This window comes from Colletotrichum truncatum (assembly GCF_014235925.2).
Source record: "Colletotrichum truncatum strain CMES1059 chromosome Unknown Contig_0002, whole genome shotgun sequence".
NCBI classification, from domain to species: domain Eukaryota; kingdom Fungi; phylum Ascomycota; class Sordariomycetes; order Glomerellales; family Glomerellaceae; genus Colletotrichum; species Colletotrichum truncatum.
In genome coordinates, this window is record NW_027222399.1 from 3,019,748 (window position 1) to 3,037,327 (window position 17,580).

Genomic DNA, 17,580 nt, shown 5'->3' on the forward strand with positions numbered 1-17,580 from the left:
AGGGGGACACATCGGCCCATGCAGGGCACCTACTCTGACCTTACCATTGAATTTTCTGCCATCTTTGCGCACGTACCTGCTCTCCCTCTCCAAACAAAATACCCCTGGCAAGATTTATTACTCCTACGATTGGTGCCCTTCTTTCTCTCCTTTTGCATTATTAATACCTAGCTACTTGTATGTAATGCATGCCAACCATGGCCATGAATCTGAATGCTTCAGGAATTTACATAGCAAATAAAACGGCCCTAGTTTCAAGCCATCTTTGCACAATTCCATTTCAGTCTTTGAGAAAGCCTGCCTAACACTATCGGAGTTGTTTCAAGTATTAGAACAGTAAAATCGATTTGATGTGAGCTACAGAGCTACTCAGTTTGGATAGTTCTCGAAAACTTATGTGTTTCTGACTATCTTCGCGAGAAGACCTTTTGACAGCGGCAACCACTGCGACGACCATAGTGAAGCTGATTTCGTAAGTCCACTCCAGCGTACGGCAAATCCTCAGAGTTGAAGTAGAATTTAGCTTCTTGAGAGGAGCTGGTGTGAACTTTGGGCTGTGAGACACCCCGAGATTTGAGCCCAGGCCAGTGTACGTACCGATAGAAGCGCTAGCCGCGCCACGCTGCACCGCTAAGCGCCATCTCCAAATTTCTGGACGCGCAGACCAGCTCTCAGCCTCGACGGCAAACCATTGACAAAGTATTTTCGCGTCGCATTGCAGACTCCCAATCCTTTACCATCTTGCCGAAACAACGACAGTTAATCCCGTACATTCAAATCCATAATTTAACTATCCGGACGGCTTGGAAACCAACATCAAGATGGCTGCGGTACGTGTCAAGCTTCCCTTGGTGACAAATTCTTTTAAACTAATATAAGCTTTTGCAGCCCGTCATGACCGTCTCCGAGAGCAAAGAGCTCAGAGGACTCAACCTCATTGCAGCTCACTCTCACATCCGAGGTCTGGGTGTTGATGGAACAACATTGGAGCCCAGGGCTGCATCCCAGGGTCTTGTTGGACAGGAGAAGGCCAGGAAAGCTGCCGCTGTTATCCTGCAGATGATCAAGGAGGGAAAGATTGCTGGAAGAGCCGTACTGATCGCTGGCCCCCCAAGGTTAGCATTTTCATGATGCAGGCATTCGTGAAAAGTCAATCAGCTGACTTGATGTTGCATAGCACGGGCAAAACCGCCATTGCCATGGGCATGGCCCAATCCCTTGGACCCGACGTTCCATTCACCAGTCTTGCCTCCTCCGAGATCTTCTCCCTCGAAATGTCCAAGACCGAAGCCCTTACACAAGCTTTCCGAAAGTCGATTGGCGTTCGCATCAAGGAAGAGAGCGAGATTATGGAGGGAGAAGTTGTCGAGATTCAGATTGACCGCAGTGTCACTGGTGGCGCGAAGCAAGGCAAGCTTACTATCAAGACTACCGACATGGAAGCTGTATATGACATGGGCGCGAAGATGATTGACGCCATGACCAAGGAGCGCGTCATGGCCGGCGACATCATTTCTATCGACAAGTCCTCCGGCAAGATCACTAAGCTCGGTCGGTCATACGCCCGCTCGCGTGATTACGACGCCATGGGCGTTGACACCAAGTTCCTGCAGTGCCCTGATGGCGAGCTGCAGAAGCGCAAGGAGGTTGTTCACACTGTTACGCTGCACGAGATCGATGTCATCAATTCAAGAACACAAGGTTTCCTGGCCCTGTTCTCAGGAGACACTGGCGAGATCCGCAGTGAGATTCGCGACCAAATCAACACCAAGGTCGGCGAGTGGAAAGAGGAGGGCAAGGCTGAGATCGTTCCCGGAGTTCTGTTCATCGATGAGGTCCACATGCTCGACATTGAGTGCTTCTCATACATCAACCGTGCACTCGAAGATGATTTGGCGCCCGTCGTCATTATGGCCAGCAACAGGGGCAACTCCCGCATCAGGGGAACCGACTACCGCAGCCCCCACGGTCTGCCTCTTGATTTCCTTGACCGTGTTGTCATCATCCATACCAACACCTATACCCCCGAGGAGATTAAGCAAATTCTTACCATCCGCGCCCAAGAAGAAGAGGTTGATGTCTCCGCGGATGCTCTGGCTCTGCTCACCAAGATCGGCCAGGAGGCCGGCCTGCGCTATGCTAGCAACCTCATCACGACATCGCAGTTGATTTGCAACAAGCGGAGAGCGAAGCAGGTCGAGATTGCGGATGTCCAGAGGAGCTTCTCCCTATTCTACGACCCGGCCCGCAGCGTTAAGTTCGTGTCCGAGTCGGAAAAGCGTTTGATAGGCAACGACGGAGCCGTCGATTTTACCGTCACCAACGGTCACGGTGAGACGATGGATTTGAGTTAAGGGCAGCACGGGTCTTTACGTAGGGCGTTTTTTGGGCGGTAAAATTGGAGGCCACCCCTGGGAATGTGTGATAGATTATGTACCATAAATGATTGCGTGGTTGCATGGCAAACAACGCCAGGAATGCTAGGCTTTTGATTCCCTGACTTATAACATCGCATTTTCGTGAGAGGTCCTCGAGTGAGAACACTAATTATGCAAACGTGGCGACTCTAGTCCAGCCCTCTTCACCTACTGGCCGGAACTCGACCCCTTCGCCAAAATAGCCGGCATCCTGCCATGCCTTCATTGTTGGGCCGTCGAACGGGCCCTGCTTATCGGCACCGTCGCGCCCGTCTGTCCACCTAAACTCCCACATTTTCGCCGACGCATCATCACTGGCTTCTTCTTTGGGCTCTGTCCACTCATCGCCCGTTTCCCGTTGCCACTCGCGGATGAGCATTTCTCTCTCCTGGTCGTAAATTTCCGCATGATCACGGCTCAGAAGCTTATCCGCAGCGTCAGTGATAGCCTCGATAGCCTCTTTCCTCTTCGCCTGTTCAGGAGTAATCTCCTTTTCCTGGTCGACGTCCATACCGTCCTCTTCTCCCTTGTTCTGCTTCTTCAGCTTCCATTTGGGTATCTTTTTTTGCTTTGGCTGTCCCTTGCCCAACCTCGCCAAAGCCTCCAACGGTGTTTCGCCCCTCTCTAACCTCAAAATAAGCGCCTTGAGAAGGTCCGTAGTCAAAAGGTCGTCGTTCTCCATGCGTAACCTCCGCGCCTCAGCTTCGCGCTTCTCATGCGCCGCAGCAGCCTTCTTCATGTCCTTTTTGCTCAGGCCCTCGAGCCATTTATCGTGTACCGCGTTCGGATCCACGGCTTTTCTGATGTAGTTGCCGTCCTCATCGAATCGGCCCTCTTCTTGTTCCTCCTTCATGTTGAAAGCTTCGACTTTTGGTGCGTTGCGCTTGAGGCCACCTAGACCGACCTCTTCGTCGATGCCTTCTTCTTGAATCGCCAGATCCTTGTCCGCTTCGTCGTCACTGCTTTCGTCTTCATCCAGCCGGATTTGTCCTCCACTTTTGCTCTTGAGTTCTTGGCCTTCAATCTGATCGTCCTCGAGGAAGCGCACTGCTTTGTCCTTTTTACCGGAAGCCTTAATCGCCTCCTGCGCCGCTTTGCCTTCTTGCTCCTCATCGTCGTCTGCCGCGAACATGTCATCATCCTCGTCGTCCTCATTGATGTCTCCGCCCTTAGGGCCACTGCTCTTGGCGTCGTAATTGTCAAGTTGATCGAGAAAGTTTGCATCGCCACCCTTCTTGCCGCGGTGCCGCTCCTCAGCGCGCCCCTTGAAGTTGCGCTCATTGTCCGAATCGCTGTCGTAACCGTCCAAGTTCACAGCGCCGCGCTTTGTCGCGCCGGCATTTGCGCCGATGACATCTGCATCGAGGATCGCGTCGTCGTCTGGTGCGTCGGGGGCCAGCGCGGAGGGATTACGGACATCGAACTTCAGCTTCTTGGAGTCATGGGCTTCGTCCTCGTCGTGATGGTGCGTCCGCGCGAATGTTTCGCCCGCACGTTTCGGACGAGCTGCTGAGTGTCTCGATGACATATTAAAGCTATTTCTTTGGTCTATTTCCTGAAATTTCGTGGGTGTTTAGAAGTAAGTCATATCGGCTGGGCTTTATCTTCGAGAGCTTCAAAGGTGGGCTGGATGCAGCTCGAATGTACCTACTGGAGCTAGAACAAATCTGAGAGCGGGTGGGCATCTCGTCATCCACCCAATTTGCATGGGCATTGAGGTACCGTCTGGGGTCCAAAGCGTGGGATTTTTTAGTGGGGCCTTTCCGACCTTCCAGCGAGTTTCGTCATTCATCAGTTGCCTTTCGGCCCCACGTAAACCGGGCCCTCAATCACTCACACCCAAATCCAAAGCCAAAGCTACCCTTCTTTTACCAGATCACTGGCTTTGAGATCCAAAACTGCTGACATACCTTTATTAATCTCGACCACAAAAAATCAGGTCGAGACGTCTGTCTTCACCTCATCTACAAACAAGACATCCACCTTTCCACCTCTGCAGACCGCCAAGATGGTAAGCTACCTGGCTGGCTTCTGCATCACTGAACTTCAAGCTGACCGTGAGCTCGTAGTATCAGTTCGACCCTAGCGAAGCAGACATGTATAACTTCGCCCGCGGTGGCCGCCGTCCTATCGTCCAGCGCTTCGACGAGTATTACCGATGCTACCCCATGGTCATGGCCCCTGGCCCCGAGCGACCCGATCTCAACTATGGCTCCAAGATCTTCCTGCCACCTTCCGCCCTCGACAAAGTTTCGAAGCTCCACGTGCAGTGGCCACTGCTGATGGAGATCATAAACGGAGAGAAGGGAAAGCACTCACACGCTGGTGTGCTTGAGTTCGTCGCAGAGGAGGGCAGAGCTTACCTTCCACAATGGGTTCGTTTTCGCCACATTATGATGGTGACAGGCGGTTGAGCGGTGATGCTAACCTGAGAATAGATGATGGTAACTCTCCAGCTCGATGTTGGCGACATGATTCAGATCAAGACCACCTCTCTCGAGCTTGCCAGGTTGGTTAAGCTTCAGCCGCAGTCGACCAACTTCCTCGACATCAGCGACCCCAAGGCCGTGCTGGAGAAGGCGTTTAGGAACTTTGCCGCTCTTACCAAGGGGGACGTCTTCAACTTCGAGTACAATGACGAGATATACCACGTGGCCGTGCTTGAAGTCAAGCCTGAGACGGACAAGATGGGTGTTTGCATGATCGAAACAGATGTCGAGGTCGACTTTGCCCCTCCTGTTGGCTATGTTGAGCCCGAGAAGCAGCAGCGCGGCAGTGGTACGAGCACCCCTCGCAGCGTCCGCGGCGGCGGCCTGCCAGCTGGCGGACTTCTGCACAGCCAGGGATCTATGGCGCAGTCCATCAACTATAGCGCCATCGCGCCGTCAGCGACGACAACTAACACCAAATTCTACGGTGAGGGCCAGAAGCTCAACAAGAAGGGCAGCAAGACATCAACTCCTAAGCCAGCGACACCAGTCGCCGGTGCGTCCGCTAACGCTCCCGCCGCTGCGCCCCTTCCACGCCGGGCGAACGGGCCCATGCCCCTTAGACTACCGCCCAACAAGCTCTTCTTTGGCTATGAGATTAAGCCGGTCAAGACAGACGCAGATAAGGAGCGTGAGAAGGAGGAGGCGAACCGGCCTCATTTTGCGGGTGCTGGCCAGACTCTCCGAGGAGCGGTAAAGAGAAAGGGTGAAGGAGAAGACAAGGCCAAGGCGCCTGAGAAGAAGGGACCCAGTGAGGGGTACAGATTGGACGGTCGCAAGCCTTGAATGGAATGAATGCAAAATGAGTTTCTCGTCTGGATCCTCATGACTTGGGGGCGGGTTGGCGTTCAGGGACAGGGTCGGTGGTCATTCAGGGCGCATCGTTGTACTTACAAGGGCATCATAAGGGACAATCAAATAGGGACCAGAACCTCTATGAGAGGAATGATCAAAATTTTGAGCAAGTGGACAGTGCGCATCGTGCTTGTTTGTTGACTAGGCTTGGCGTAAAAATTGTTGAAGTTCCTTAAGTCATCTTATTTGGAGGGCCCAGTCACTGCAAACTTCAACAAAGTGAGTGTATCTCAATGTGCATTCAGCTCTATATAAACGCAGGCAAATGCTGCCAGCTCAGAGCTCTATAGCACAATCTCAGAAAAGAAAAAGCTTCATCTGTCCGTCCTCGGAAATCTCATGCATGAAAAACGAGACCCTTCAGCCATCCATCGTCGAGCACAAGCCTTTTTTGTGTGTCCGTATTCGCGTTCCAAGTTAGCCCAAGCCTGAAGTCGAGCACAACCAACCAACTCAAAACCAATAAGTGGTATTAGCAGGCGTAATAGTCGGGTCGAAATCAAGAAAAGGCCATAGAAAAAGAAAAGCTGAAAACCCGAAAGCAAAAAAAGAGCGAAAGCACTAAACCAAAGCTAGCAGGCTTTACTAATGCCAGCCTACTCCAGAGCCGCGTGTGATTCTGAAAAATAAGAAAGTTTTGTTGAAGTTGTTGAAGCAGAGCCTCAGTACTTCTCCAAAACGATGTTCTCACCCTCATCATCCATATCGTTCAGAGCATCAAGACGGCGGAAATAGGTCAAAGCGAAGCGGGCCTCGGATGTCGCCTAAATCTCGTTCATGTCATCAGTGTTCCGAAACTTGGCAGAAGCCATCTTCTGGGTGCCGTCCTTGTTGAAGGCGGTAGGGGCCAAGGTCGTGCTGTATTATACAGATGTTAGTTTACCAAATGCTCATAATAATAACAAGAAATGGTGTATCAGGTGTGCCTAGCGATTATAGGCATGGGAAGGCTACTAACCTGCGCTCACGAGCGAAGCCGGGGAAATTGATGGGGTTACCACAGCCACCCTCTTCCATCTTCACCTCATTCTTGACCTGAACAGGATTGTAGAAACAGAGTTCCGTGTGGGCCTCGTCGTTGGTAAGGTCGATGTTCTGACCTTGGAGGCCAGCGACAAGTCCGACGTTAGTCTTAACGCGCTTGGCAGCGGGAGGCTTGGTGTCCAAATCTTCCTCGTCATCGCCACCATCGTCATGGGAGGTGGCAGCCTGGGCCATCTGGACGGAGACTTGGTTGCTGCGACCGGCAGAACGGGCAGTCGAAGTCTTCTTGCCGCTGGAGGCGGGGGCAGCTCTCTTGCGTGAGGCAGGAGAGGCGCTGGCGGTAGCCGGGCCGGTACTATTGCCAGTGGCAATAGTGTTGAGGCGCTCCCGGATTCCCTTGAGAATAACCTTGTTCCAGCGCTGGCTACAAGACATATCAGTAAATGAATTGAATTATAACGGTAACACGACTAGAAGCAAAAAAATATCAAAGAGGGAGAAAAGCACATCTAGAAGCTGGGGTAATGGCAAAGATGAGTATGATCAGAGACTTACTTGAGGGCGTCCTTGGTGAACGAATAGCCCAGAACGGTCATGATCTGGTGAGCCTTGGCGTAATCAAGCTTCGGGAGAGGACCGTTGTTGGCGTTGTTAAAAAACAGAGCCATGATGAGATCTCTCTCGGCTTGCTCAGTCCAGGTGTTGGGTGCCATGCTGGATGAAGCGCTTCTCAAGTAAGCCAAGGCCAGTTTGTGTCTGTGATGATCAAGTATGAATAATATTGGGTGGGGTGAGTTGTGGTAATGGAAAGGTTTTGACGAGGTGAGGTGTTGAAGTAGGAATTGGGATAAGTTGAAGGAAAGCACGTGAGGTGAAGTGTAAGAAAGAGATATTGTAAGGAACGGAAGGTAGTTAGTGAAGGAAGATAAGCCCAGAACCCATGTGAGTGTTGATTTTGAGAAGGCCTCTCTCTAACAAGATCTTAAGTATGGTGCGGGTATTAATGGAGGAAAGAAGAACAGTTCAACAGGGGTGAATTAGTTAGGCCAAGACGAGGAGGATTTTAAGATACCTAGACGGAAGGAGAGCAAAAGAAACACCATGGGAAAAGTCTGATAGATCTTGGAGTCAAATAAATAAATAGGAAAAGTGCTTACCTTGATGATGATATGTTTTTGTTGTTTTTGGTTTGCGAAGTTAAGAAACAGTTCTTTGGAGGCTGTAGATTGTGTTTTTTGCGTAGGTCGTGGGTTTGGTCTGGCAAGAGAGTGAGGAAGCTTGAGGTTTGAAGAAAAGATGGAGTTGTATCTGAATGCCGGCCCGTAGACGAGGAAAAAGAGAAGGAGCCACGCTAAAGTTTTTCTTATAGGTCAACAAACTTGGATTGCAGACCTATGTTTGAAGGAGTCAGATCAAAGTTATGAGTCGTCACGGGATGCTTGTTGCTTGTCGTAGAAATGATGATGGCTACGAAAGGAAAGGAATAACCGCGCGTAAGAGAAATGAGCATAGTTTCCCGACGATACAGGCTGAGTTCACTAGAGAAAATGAGCAATGGAACACAAGGTTAGATATTCAGCGACAAAGAGCAGGCTCACAGCATGAGAGCATTGAACAACCCTATCATTGAAGAAAGAATTATTCACATTTACTTTTTCAGTCAATCAAATACGAGAAAACATCCATGTTTCTCAATTTTTTTCAGTCTGTCTGCAAAGTTGAGGACTATTCATAGCCCAATGTAAAACCAGAGTCTGTCGAGTACCATTCCCAAGCAATCAGATATTTCTTGTCAACCATGAGATCCATCTTCCATCCAAGGTCCCGAGTCTCTCCACTTCTTCCCCTGAGCAATCGGCAAACATAGCTGGATGTTGGATCAATGTTGGTAAGTCATCAGATGGACTCGTCCTTAGAGGCGGAGTTGTTGCCGGCGTTCTGGTAGTTGATGAGTTCCTCCTTAGCTTGGGCTTCATTAGCCTCTTGGAAGCTATTCAAAAAGCATCATTAGTATTTGGTAGCATGAATCAGGGGCAGAAGTGACGTTGTAGACCATCACTTACGAGGGACGGGAAGGAGTGCGAGGCTTCTTGGCAGGTTGCTCCTCATCCTCATTGTTGTCGTCCTCAGACTTAACCTTCTTGGCCGGGGTCTTGCGCTTGCGCGGGGTAGCAGCCTTCTTGGGAGTCTTGGCCGGGGTAGAAGCAGCGGAAGCACCACCGTCGCCGTCAGCAGAGGCAGTGACCTCTTTCTTCTGAAGTTTCTGGAGGTGCTGCCTGTGAATATGTTAGGATCTATAACTTAAGCATATAAGTCGCGAAGACAAAAAAACGCAATGAATGAGATAAGAACCAGAAAGGAAATGATGTACATGACAGCCCCAGAGGTGTAGATATAGCCCTTTGCGTGAACTACAGCTAGGACCTGATCCCACGCCTCTTTCGTCGGCTTGATCACAGACAAGAGCGCAAACAAGAGGTCTGCATGAGCCTTATCGTCCCAGACAGTACTAGGTGCCATAATGAAGTATGTCCGCGATAACAGTTGGTAATGTATCGGTGTGAGGAGGGGGAAGGGGATTATGGTATCAAGAGAGAATTTTGATTGTGGCGTGGCACAAGAACACGAGTGAGTCGAGATGGGAAGAAAAGGTAGCTTTAATGAAGATGAAGGGGAAAGGTGGGAACTTTAGGAAGGAAAGAGCAAGCAAACAGGGAGGTAGTGGCAACTGAGTCAGTGAAGAGAAAGGCAGGGTCGCTCAAATGAAATTAGAGTAGGGAGCAGCTTCTCACTTCAGAGCTGAGACAGTGAAGTTGTAACCACAAGGCTCAAGGTAATTCAAGATGGCGTCATATTGCTCGCTAGTCGGGTTCATGGTTTTGACCATCGCGACGAGAATATGCTGGTCGACCTCAGAGGTCCATCTCATAAGGTTGCGAGACATTGTGATGAGTTTGTTCAGTGACAAAGGTGTTTTGTATGGAGCGAACGGAGACGAGAGATATAGGGTGATGGAAGAAGTGAAGTTTTAAAGTGTCGGCTTCAGCCAGATGAAGTTTAGAAGCGCCTGAGAAGTATAGAAGTGAAAAAAAAACACCAAGAGAAGGAGCATATCGAAGGTTTGTAAAGCAAGAGCATTCAACATGAGAGAAGAGTTACCTAATGGCTTCCCAGGTGACATCCTGGAAGCCTTGGGTATGGACCTTGTCAACGAGCGCATCCTTGACCTCCTTGTTCAGATTCTCCTTGGCGACGCCATAAAAGGCAACCAGGAGAGCCTCCAGAAAGGCAGGATTGGCCCACTTGCCGTTGCCCTTGGGAGTGGCCGCCTCAGACATGGTGAAGAATGTAATATGGGTAACTAAAGTAATAGGTTTGACTGAGTATGGGCGATGGAATGATTGGTGTAAAGTAGAAGTGGTAGAAAAGTGAGGTGGTGTAGGTGGAAGTAAATAGGGAAAGAAATTGGGTGCAAGGAAAGCCAGCGAATGAGATCGACGAAAATACTTTGCTCGAAGAAGGGCAAAAGAAAGAGAACTAGCAGGAAGGTGCTTACCGGATACCGTTCCAGGTGACATCTTCGAAACCTTCTTTGTGAAGACGAGCCTCGATGGCGTTCTTCGTCTCCGTAGTGAGACCGTCACCCTTGAGCTGGTCGTAGAAGCACATCATTAGGCTCTTCAAAAATTCAGGGTTAGACCAGCGGCCCGCGGGTTTTTCAGACATCGTGCCGATTAGTTGCAGTGGTTGTCGACTGTGTTGGACTTGTGTTGCTAGAGACGGTCGTGTTCCCGAAAGGTGTAGCAGACTGTGGAAGTTGTAGACGAGAGCGGATGCGGTGGGTGCTGTGGATAAAAAGTAGACTAACTTACTTTGCGTCCAGAACCGGGGGAAAGGGCGCAAGTGGAAAGTGGAAGAAGAAAGCAGCTCCTGCCCAGAGAATTGTAGGACGAAAGGAACGAAACTGGTGGAAGGCAATATCACTCTGACAACGCTGTGCCTAAAGGCACCAGTTGATTTAAGAGGCCTACGTTGTAACGCTCCTAGTCATCATGCAGAAGCGGCTTGAAATCCATGGAGAATGCAAGGAGAGCACTAGGCCGGGATGATATTTACATGTCACCTTGAAGCTACTGGAACTGGTGGAATACGACTGAACCAGAAGGACATTTATTGATTGTTGTCCGCGAATGGAGTACCCGAGCTCGACGCAACATTCGCAACAAAGGGGTCTCTAAAAACATTGAACCGTTTGAAAGGTAACATAATCGCTTGAATGATTCTCCCGATAATAGCTATACCTTGTCGTGAGCAACCTATTGCCGCCAGAAAGGCGCACGTTCTTCATGAGCCATAAGAGTGATAGGAAAGAAAATATTAACAAGGCATTTGATCCGAACTCCTAAAGCGCCCATCCGTCGTATTCATGTACACTTCGCTCTTGATACCGCTCTTGCTCCTATGTATCATGTCTTTACCTGTCAGATAGATCCGGGAGGAACGTCGGTTTGATGAATCGCATTGATCCCAGGCTGAATGGCGTCTGAATGGTCGCCGGCGCCTGGGCCTCGTTGAACAAAAACAGCCACAGGCGCCAGCTTTTCTTCCTATGTTTCGCCGCCGTAGCTAAAGGCATGGGGGTCTGAGCCGGTAAGACCAGCTGTGGGATACTCAGAGGCGTAGGCGTCAACAGAGGGGGGATTGCTGTGGGCAGCTAAAGCTAGCACCGCTTCATCGTCAAGGGATTGGTCCTGGGGTGGTTCGTCAAGTTTAATACGCTTAGCATCGTGGTTGTCGTTTTCATCGTGGTCATCGTCCTTGAGAGACATGTCTAAAGTATCGTCTTTGATGGGAAGGTCCAAAGTTTCGGGCAAAGCTTCGGGCAAAGAAGGGAGACCATCAGGTATAACAGGTGTGGGCGTATGGGGTTGAGGTTCTTGGGCAATCTGTTCAGGTTGAGGCTGGCCAGGTTGAGGAGGTTGGCCAGGCTGAGCGGCCTGTGCCGGCAGCGAGGGGATCGGCATCGGGGCAGGTTGCTGAGGCTGCTTTTTGGGCCTCCCGCGGCCTGGGCCAGGGCGACGAGTGATGGGATTCAACGTCGGATCGACCTTCCTGGGATTCTCTGAGCTTCCTCCATTGGTATCGGCCTTGTGTTGAGCGCGACGAAGACCTTGGAAATGTTGGCTATGGTATGTCAGTCACGGAAGTTGCAGGCAGCAAGTAGGCGTTCGGTCTGAAAAGACAGTGAGTTGTAGCCAGCGTTGGTCACACGAGTACCAATAGCACAACGCGAATGCTTGGAATAATATATCCGAGAACCACATTCTCATATGGCGGATGAGTGAAACATGAGAAGATGAGATGTGCATAACTCAGCTTTGAGGATGATAAATCCCTCCGTAGATAGTATGGGCAATAAGAAGGCTCTAAAAGCATTGAAATGACATCGAAGGCGAAGTTGGAGGAGGATGCCAAGTCTGGCATGCAAGTCAAAAGACATAAAAGAATCAACTTACCGACATCCCTCATTGGTGAAGCCGTAACCTAAAGAGCGCATGTGGTTGCCAATAGTAGTCCATTCCGAACCGCTGATGACGCCAATGTTCTTAACAGACAAGATAGTAAAGAAGAGGTCCTTGTCGGCCCTGTCGTTCCAATTCTTGTTCATGACTTCGGGCGGAGAGGGTAGGCGATATGCGACAATGATACTTGGGACTTATACCGATGAATGGAGACCAAGCTGCTAGTAGTCTTAACAGCTCTACTCGATCAAATGAGAAAATTGGTAGTGAGCGGCGACAGCGCGACGGAGCTGAGATTGAAACTGGGGCAGATGTTGGGGCGCCCGTGCCAGGCGCCTCCAAAGAAGTGGGGTATATGGGTTCGGCTTAACAATTAACCGGGGAGGCATACATTTGTAGCTCCTCTACCTCGACTTTCCGGAAGTTAAGAATCAAGAAAATTGATCCTAATGTAAATCAAATAATCTAGTTTATACCTGAAAGTTTTTCCTGTCTTTTTGCAATCTGGTTTATCGAGTATCTTGCCTCGCAATACTGCATGCTCAAGACGTTGGTGATAGCCACCAAGCGGAGCAGGGGGCCCGTGCATAGCCGAGGTTTAACCCCTTAACCCAGACCATCAGCACCAAATGTCAAGAGGGGAAAACAGATGGCGCTGGTAGAGCACCTATCTGAGGTACCTAAGAACAATGGCTGGAAGGGTCACTGGTGGAAAACAGACGATATTCCTACAAATATTCGATCTGTCACTTTCCTTCATGAATACGAACAGTATCTTAAACATGCAGCGAAACTTGCATTCTTATCCAATACCTGTACCTTTCTCCCGACAAGAAAGCCTGTGCGCCAAGCCTTGTATGAGTGTATAAGCTCGGGAGACACCGATGAGGCGCGCTTCCGCTCCAAGACAACTGGTCTGGCAATAGCGTTTGCTCCTGTCATAAGTGTTTCTGTCGAGATTTAGCTCAAGACATGCGAGAGAAAATGCCGTCTCCAAAAGTTTTCGCTGGTTCAAGGGAGACCTGCCTCGGGACGCATCCGATGCCGATCAGTCTTGCTTTAAAGAAGACTCGAAGGAGGATTAGCCACCGAAGCAGACTCGAAGTCGGAGGGAGAGTCCGGCTACAGGTGCGTAAGACGTTTACCCAACACCACGACGTAGACCCTGTCCAAAGCCAGGAAAATTTCTCAGGAGCTCGTCACCCGATGTGAGCAAAAGGGGCGCTTGAATCAGCCAAAGGTAATTCATCCTCGTCCTCCACCGCTGCTTTTACCTCAGCTGCAGCTCTCAGCGTCAGAAGTCGACATGGTGGAGAACCTTGGACCTCCAACAACTTCCCAAGTCGGACTGGTGGTGCTGCGGCAAGGAGGTATTTCAGGCACAATTCAGGCAACAAGACTACGTATCGGACCCACATCACGTGGTTTCGTGGAAACCTGGCGAGTACCTTGTCACACAGTGCCACCCAAAAGTTCGCGAGAACGCGTCTCCTAACCACCTCCCTCCATCCCACCAACTTCATCGCGTGTCGCCCACGGCAGCAACGGCATATTGAGAAGATATAAACACCAGTAAAATGCCTTCAATATGCAGAATTTGATTATCCTGCCTTTTTGTCCGGGATCCAACTTGCTTTTACTCGTTGAATGGCTAATTCAACCACAACTGCCAGCTACGACTATCATATATCTCAAGTGCCCCTTTCTCGATGCTTATCATCGCCAGTATCCGGCCGATGTTCTCGTCAAATACGAAATAATGATTACGACTGCATGGTAGTCCGAGGAAAGAATCTAGGGGGAAGCTAGCCAAATCACAAGGCTCAAACTCTGTTTGCAATTGTTCACCGTAGCTTGCATGTCGTAGTCCGCCAACTCAAGCCTCAACAACCACTCCCTTCCATAGTCCAACACCCAGGCGCACCATAAAATATCTTGAAAGCTAGGCGTCTGCAAGCATTATGCATCGACAAAAGTGTTCGTTGATCAAAATGGTGCGGCACAAGTTTTGTTTGACGACCTCGATGCGGGAGAGCTACCAATGAATAGTACGAAATGGGCTTTGCGACATGACATAGCCAATGGGCCCAACCCCCTCTATTTCTCAGCTAATGTATCTTACTCGGCTGTGTGAGTCACACATCCTTACCATCAGTGTGTCTCATCCCATTAGGATCCCTGCTGCGTTTTCAAGTGGTCCGCGGGCGTTCCTGGATCTTGCATCACGGCCAATTTTGACCGGGCCAGAATGACCCCAGCATCGCCAGAGCTGTGTGTCAATTGACGAGTCAATTCTTTCGTGAGCGTAAATGACCGATAGTGCTTGCATGTCGGTGGGTGCACTAGTCAGATGCCTCGCGATTCCTGTCCTTCCGCTCAAACATTTATTCGTCGGGGAAAGTCAAGTGTACTCCATCTTGTCGGCTGCGTGCAGGGGTGGCTTCGGCAAAAGAGGAAAGGTGAGAGAAAAACCACTTTACGCGATTACACGGCCCCCCGCGACACCACTTTCACCACTACCTGGTCCCTCAACCTTCCAAGTCTTCTCTCACCCCTCCACCACCATTTTCCGCCATCCAACCCATCCACACTGCATCACCCATCAACCACTCATGGGTGCCATGCTCTTGCAGCCATGCCTGCACATCACCCCTCCCCCCAGAATGTCACTCCCCCCAGGGAGGAAAAAAAAAGGTCCTCGTTGTCAAAGCCTGCCGTAACTCCAGGCAACAAGGGACTATTTTGATTCCTTTTGTGTCTTAAGCAGGTTTGCCACTCACAGGTCAATAAAATATCGGCCCAAGCGCGCGGCGTCTTCCCTGAAAGCATGCGAGTTCGTCTTTCTTTTTTCTTCATACTGTACTGGTCTAGCTCAAGCTCCGCTATTCATCGCCTCTGGCTGGCTCCATCATCTTCGGTCCCCAGTGCAGCATCAAGCCGACATGCATACCCATTCCCTTTAGCCCCATAACCCAAGGCTCCCAAAGCACCTATAACTACCGTTGGTGTCCCGGGGTTGTTTGGCTGACAGTAGTCGAATGCCTCCTTGTCTGCCTCTTTTGTCCGCCTCATCTTTCTTCACCACCCACACCTACGGGTGACTGATCTCGCCCTCACTGGTTGCACCATTTCCAATACGCAACCTGCTGACTTGGCCGCCATATATCTCTTCGGTATCGCCTCACCGATCTTCACAGTGACTCATTTTATTCGAACATCATCACTTTTGCCTGCTGTGTGCCGCTTGACTAAGCCGCCCCAAAGCCTCTGCAACCATTGCTGTGCAGTCTACATTACTCCTATCTTTCCAGCTCACTGAACTCGATATCGGTCTCATCACCACCAGTCTCTTACTGGATGAGCTTCGGGGCGGCCAGCCTCTCAATACTTCTTCAAAATGTCCTCCAACACAGACAACCAAATGACAAGATTCCTCTTTGCCATCTTGAAGCAGAAGAACTTGAAGGATGTAAGTCATTTTACCTATTCCACAGCATCTTATCCCTTTTCTCACAGCTTCCAGATTGACTGGAACGCCGTCGCCCATGATCCGATACTTTTGCAACCCATCACCAACGGCCACGCTGCTCGCATGAGATATTCCCGCTTCCGCTCTGCGATGCTAGGTCTCGAGCCTCAAAAACGCAACCGCACTGTTGCAAACAAGAACCGCGTCACCAAGTCTAAGAAGGAGCAGAAACCGAAGAAGGAAGAAGACGACGACCGCGTCAAACCGGAGCCAGGGACTGGCGAGTTCGACACTCGTGCAAGATCTCCAGTCAAGGTCAAACAAGAGCACAGCCAGCTTCCCTACCAACAGCAGTTCACGCCGGCATCCATGTCATCACCTCCTGCCCCTGAATGCCAATCAACCTTCCAGCCTAGACTCCTCACACCTTGCAGCGACGACATGTTCTCAGCGCCCCAAAATTTGCAGTTTAGTCCGTCTGCCAACATGGTGGGGGCACACCCTGCGTTCGATATTCCATCAGTTTTGCCCTGCGCTCACGAGCAAGAGCACCACCACGAGCACGAGCACGGCCCTTGGGGATCAAGTCCTATCTACTCGGCCTTCGAGGCCGCCTACGACATTGAAGGATTTAACATAGGTGCTATGTGCGACCAGCAACACGGTCAAGGGCATTCAGGCGAGCTGCACGGGTCACCCACACTGGCAAGCCTCATGCCCGAGCATATGAACATCAAGAACGAGCACTGGGATGCTCGATTCCATTCTTAATACGTTGCTACCAAATGCGGTGGGTGGGGTTATCTATACATGCCGAGTCCAGGTTGGAAATGGTTGAAAAGATTGCTGTTGTTTGGTTTTATTTCTTTCTATTGTCTTGTGCTGGTCACTCCGCTCTCCTGTCTGGATGGCCAGTTGTACTAATGATGTTATGCACACCTGGACGGCGTTCGGTTGGTTTAGAATGTTTGCCCCAGAGTTAGGGGGTTTTAGAACTTCTCAAGAAACATGATGACTTTGACGACCCATGACTTTGTGTACTGGTCCCCGGCTCCCCAGCCACCTGCTCCAGCGATGCCGCAACTGAAACATTGCCTCTCTGATCAGTTAGAAAGATGCATATATGATAGACTTAAGATTCCTTTTTGTGTTTACTGACCGGTCTGCATCTGATTCCAGAGAATTTCCGATGCAGGGGAGCAGAAACCATATTCGTGAGCAAATGCTTTCGCCTCTGGGTTCTAGTACCCCCCATTTCAGGCAACCTCTGGCTTCTAGGCTCTCGCTCAGGCAACGGTTCACAATAGGGTCACAACACCTGCAAATCCCGGCCCTTCAAAATACAAGATGTGCTCACCGCCTTGCGTCCAGACTCGTCTTTTTTCCATTGCAGGATGACTTGGGTTCAGCCAGCCAGCTGAGGTTTTTTGGGCATGCATGATCAGCACTGGATGAAGACTAGCAGAATGGAAACATACATTATACAAGTTCGTGCAGTTGTGTATGCCACTCTTTTTTTGCCAAAAAAAAAAAATTATTGATTGACATTTTTCACGTAACTCAATCTAGAGAATCGAAAAGACCACTGAAGCCAAGCATATAATCGCCACCCCGATCTTCGCCCTGATATTCTATCGCTCGTATTTTTGAAGCTCACCTTCGCGACCTAAACCAACTAGCTGCCTTTCTTGTCTGATATTATATGAAACGTTCTCTCTTAAACTCTGGAAGAGGCAGAAGTCTCCGTTTTCCACCACACGTAGCTTCGTCTCCTTGTTATCTTGATTTTTACCATCTCCCACCTTCCTTCCTGATATAAAACTTCTACCTACTCGGGGGGTCCT

The 17,580-nt window shown here is 50.2% G+C and overlaps 8 protein-coding genes across 8 annotated transcripts; 4 read left to right on the plus strand and 4 right to left on the minus strand.

Annotated features, from left to right (window-relative positions):
* Positions 1-821: 821 nt before the first annotated feature.
* On the plus strand, positions 822-2,354 carry CTRU02_203753 (tbp-interacting protein; the record flags this gene model as incomplete). Its single annotated transcript, XM_036722327.1, has 3 exons — positions 822-830; positions 889-1,115; positions 1,178-2,354. The coding sequence occupies 3 exons, from the start codon at positions 822-824 to the stop codon at positions 2,352-2,354; spliced, it is 1,413 nt and encodes a 470-aa protein (XP_036585933.1).
* A 193-nt stretch (positions 2,355-2,547) lies between these two features.
* On the minus strand, positions 2,548-3,945 carry CTRU02_203754 (lin1 family protein; the record flags this gene model as incomplete). Its single annotated transcript, XM_036722328.1, has 1 exon — positions 2,548-3,945. One exon carries the CDS (start codon positions 3,943-3,945, stop codon positions 2,548-2,550), a length of 1,398 nt encoding a protein of 465 aa, XP_036585934.1.
* A 480-nt stretch (positions 3,946-4,425) lies between these two features.
* On the plus strand, positions 4,426-5,692 carry CTRU02_203755 (Ubiquitin fusion degradation protein 1-like protein 1; the record flags this gene model as incomplete). The annotated part of the gene is made up of 3 exons (XM_036722329.1): positions 4,426-4,428; positions 4,487-4,792; positions 4,856-5,692. 3 exons carry the CDS (start codon positions 4,426-4,428, stop codon positions 5,690-5,692), a joined length of 1,146 nt encoding a protein of 381 aa, XP_036585935.1.
* A 1,002-nt stretch (positions 5,693-6,694) lies between these two features.
* On the minus strand, positions 6,695-7,458 carry CTRU02_203756 (uncharacterized protein; the record flags this gene model as incomplete). Its single annotated transcript, XM_036722330.1, has 2 exons — positions 6,695-7,169; positions 7,301-7,458. 2 exons carry the CDS (start codon positions 7,456-7,458, stop codon positions 6,695-6,697), a joined length of 633 nt encoding a protein of 210 aa, XP_036585936.1.
* A 1,346-nt stretch (positions 7,459-8,804) lies between these two features.
* Positions 8,805-10,417, minus strand: CTRU02_203757 (uncharacterized protein; the record flags this gene model as incomplete). The annotated part of the gene is made up of 5 exons (XM_036722331.1): positions 8,805-9,021; positions 9,117-9,278; positions 9,538-9,699; positions 9,905-10,105; positions 10,302-10,417. The coding sequence occupies 5 exons, from the start codon at positions 10,415-10,417 to the stop codon at positions 8,805-8,807; spliced, it is 858 nt and encodes a 285-aa protein (XP_036585937.1).
* A 935-nt stretch (positions 10,418-11,352) lies between these two features.
* On the minus strand, positions 11,353-12,413 carry CTRU02_203758 (Actin cytoskeleton-regulatory complex protein PAN1-like protein 1; the record flags this gene model as incomplete). The annotated part of the gene is made up of 2 exons (XM_036722332.1): positions 11,353-11,929; positions 12,262-12,413. 2 exons carry the CDS (start codon positions 12,411-12,413, stop codon positions 11,353-11,355), a joined length of 729 nt encoding a protein of 242 aa, XP_036585938.1.
* Positions 12,414-14,576: 2,163 nt separating this feature from the next.
* Positions 14,577-14,987, plus strand: CTRU02_203759 (uncharacterized protein; the record flags this gene model as incomplete). The annotated part of the gene is made up of 1 exon (XM_036722333.1): positions 14,577-14,987. One exon carries the CDS (start codon positions 14,577-14,579, stop codon positions 14,985-14,987), a length of 411 nt encoding a protein of 136 aa, XP_036585939.1.
* Positions 14,988-15,664: 677 nt separating this feature from the next.
* CTRU02_203760 (uncharacterized protein) lies at positions 15,665-16,507 on the plus strand (the record flags this gene model as incomplete). The annotated part of the gene is made up of 2 exons (XM_036722334.1): positions 15,665-15,736; positions 15,791-16,507. 2 exons carry the CDS (start codon positions 15,665-15,667, stop codon positions 16,505-16,507), a joined length of 789 nt encoding a protein of 262 aa, XP_036585940.1.
* Between the last annotated feature and the right edge of the window lie 1,073 nt (positions 16,508-17,580).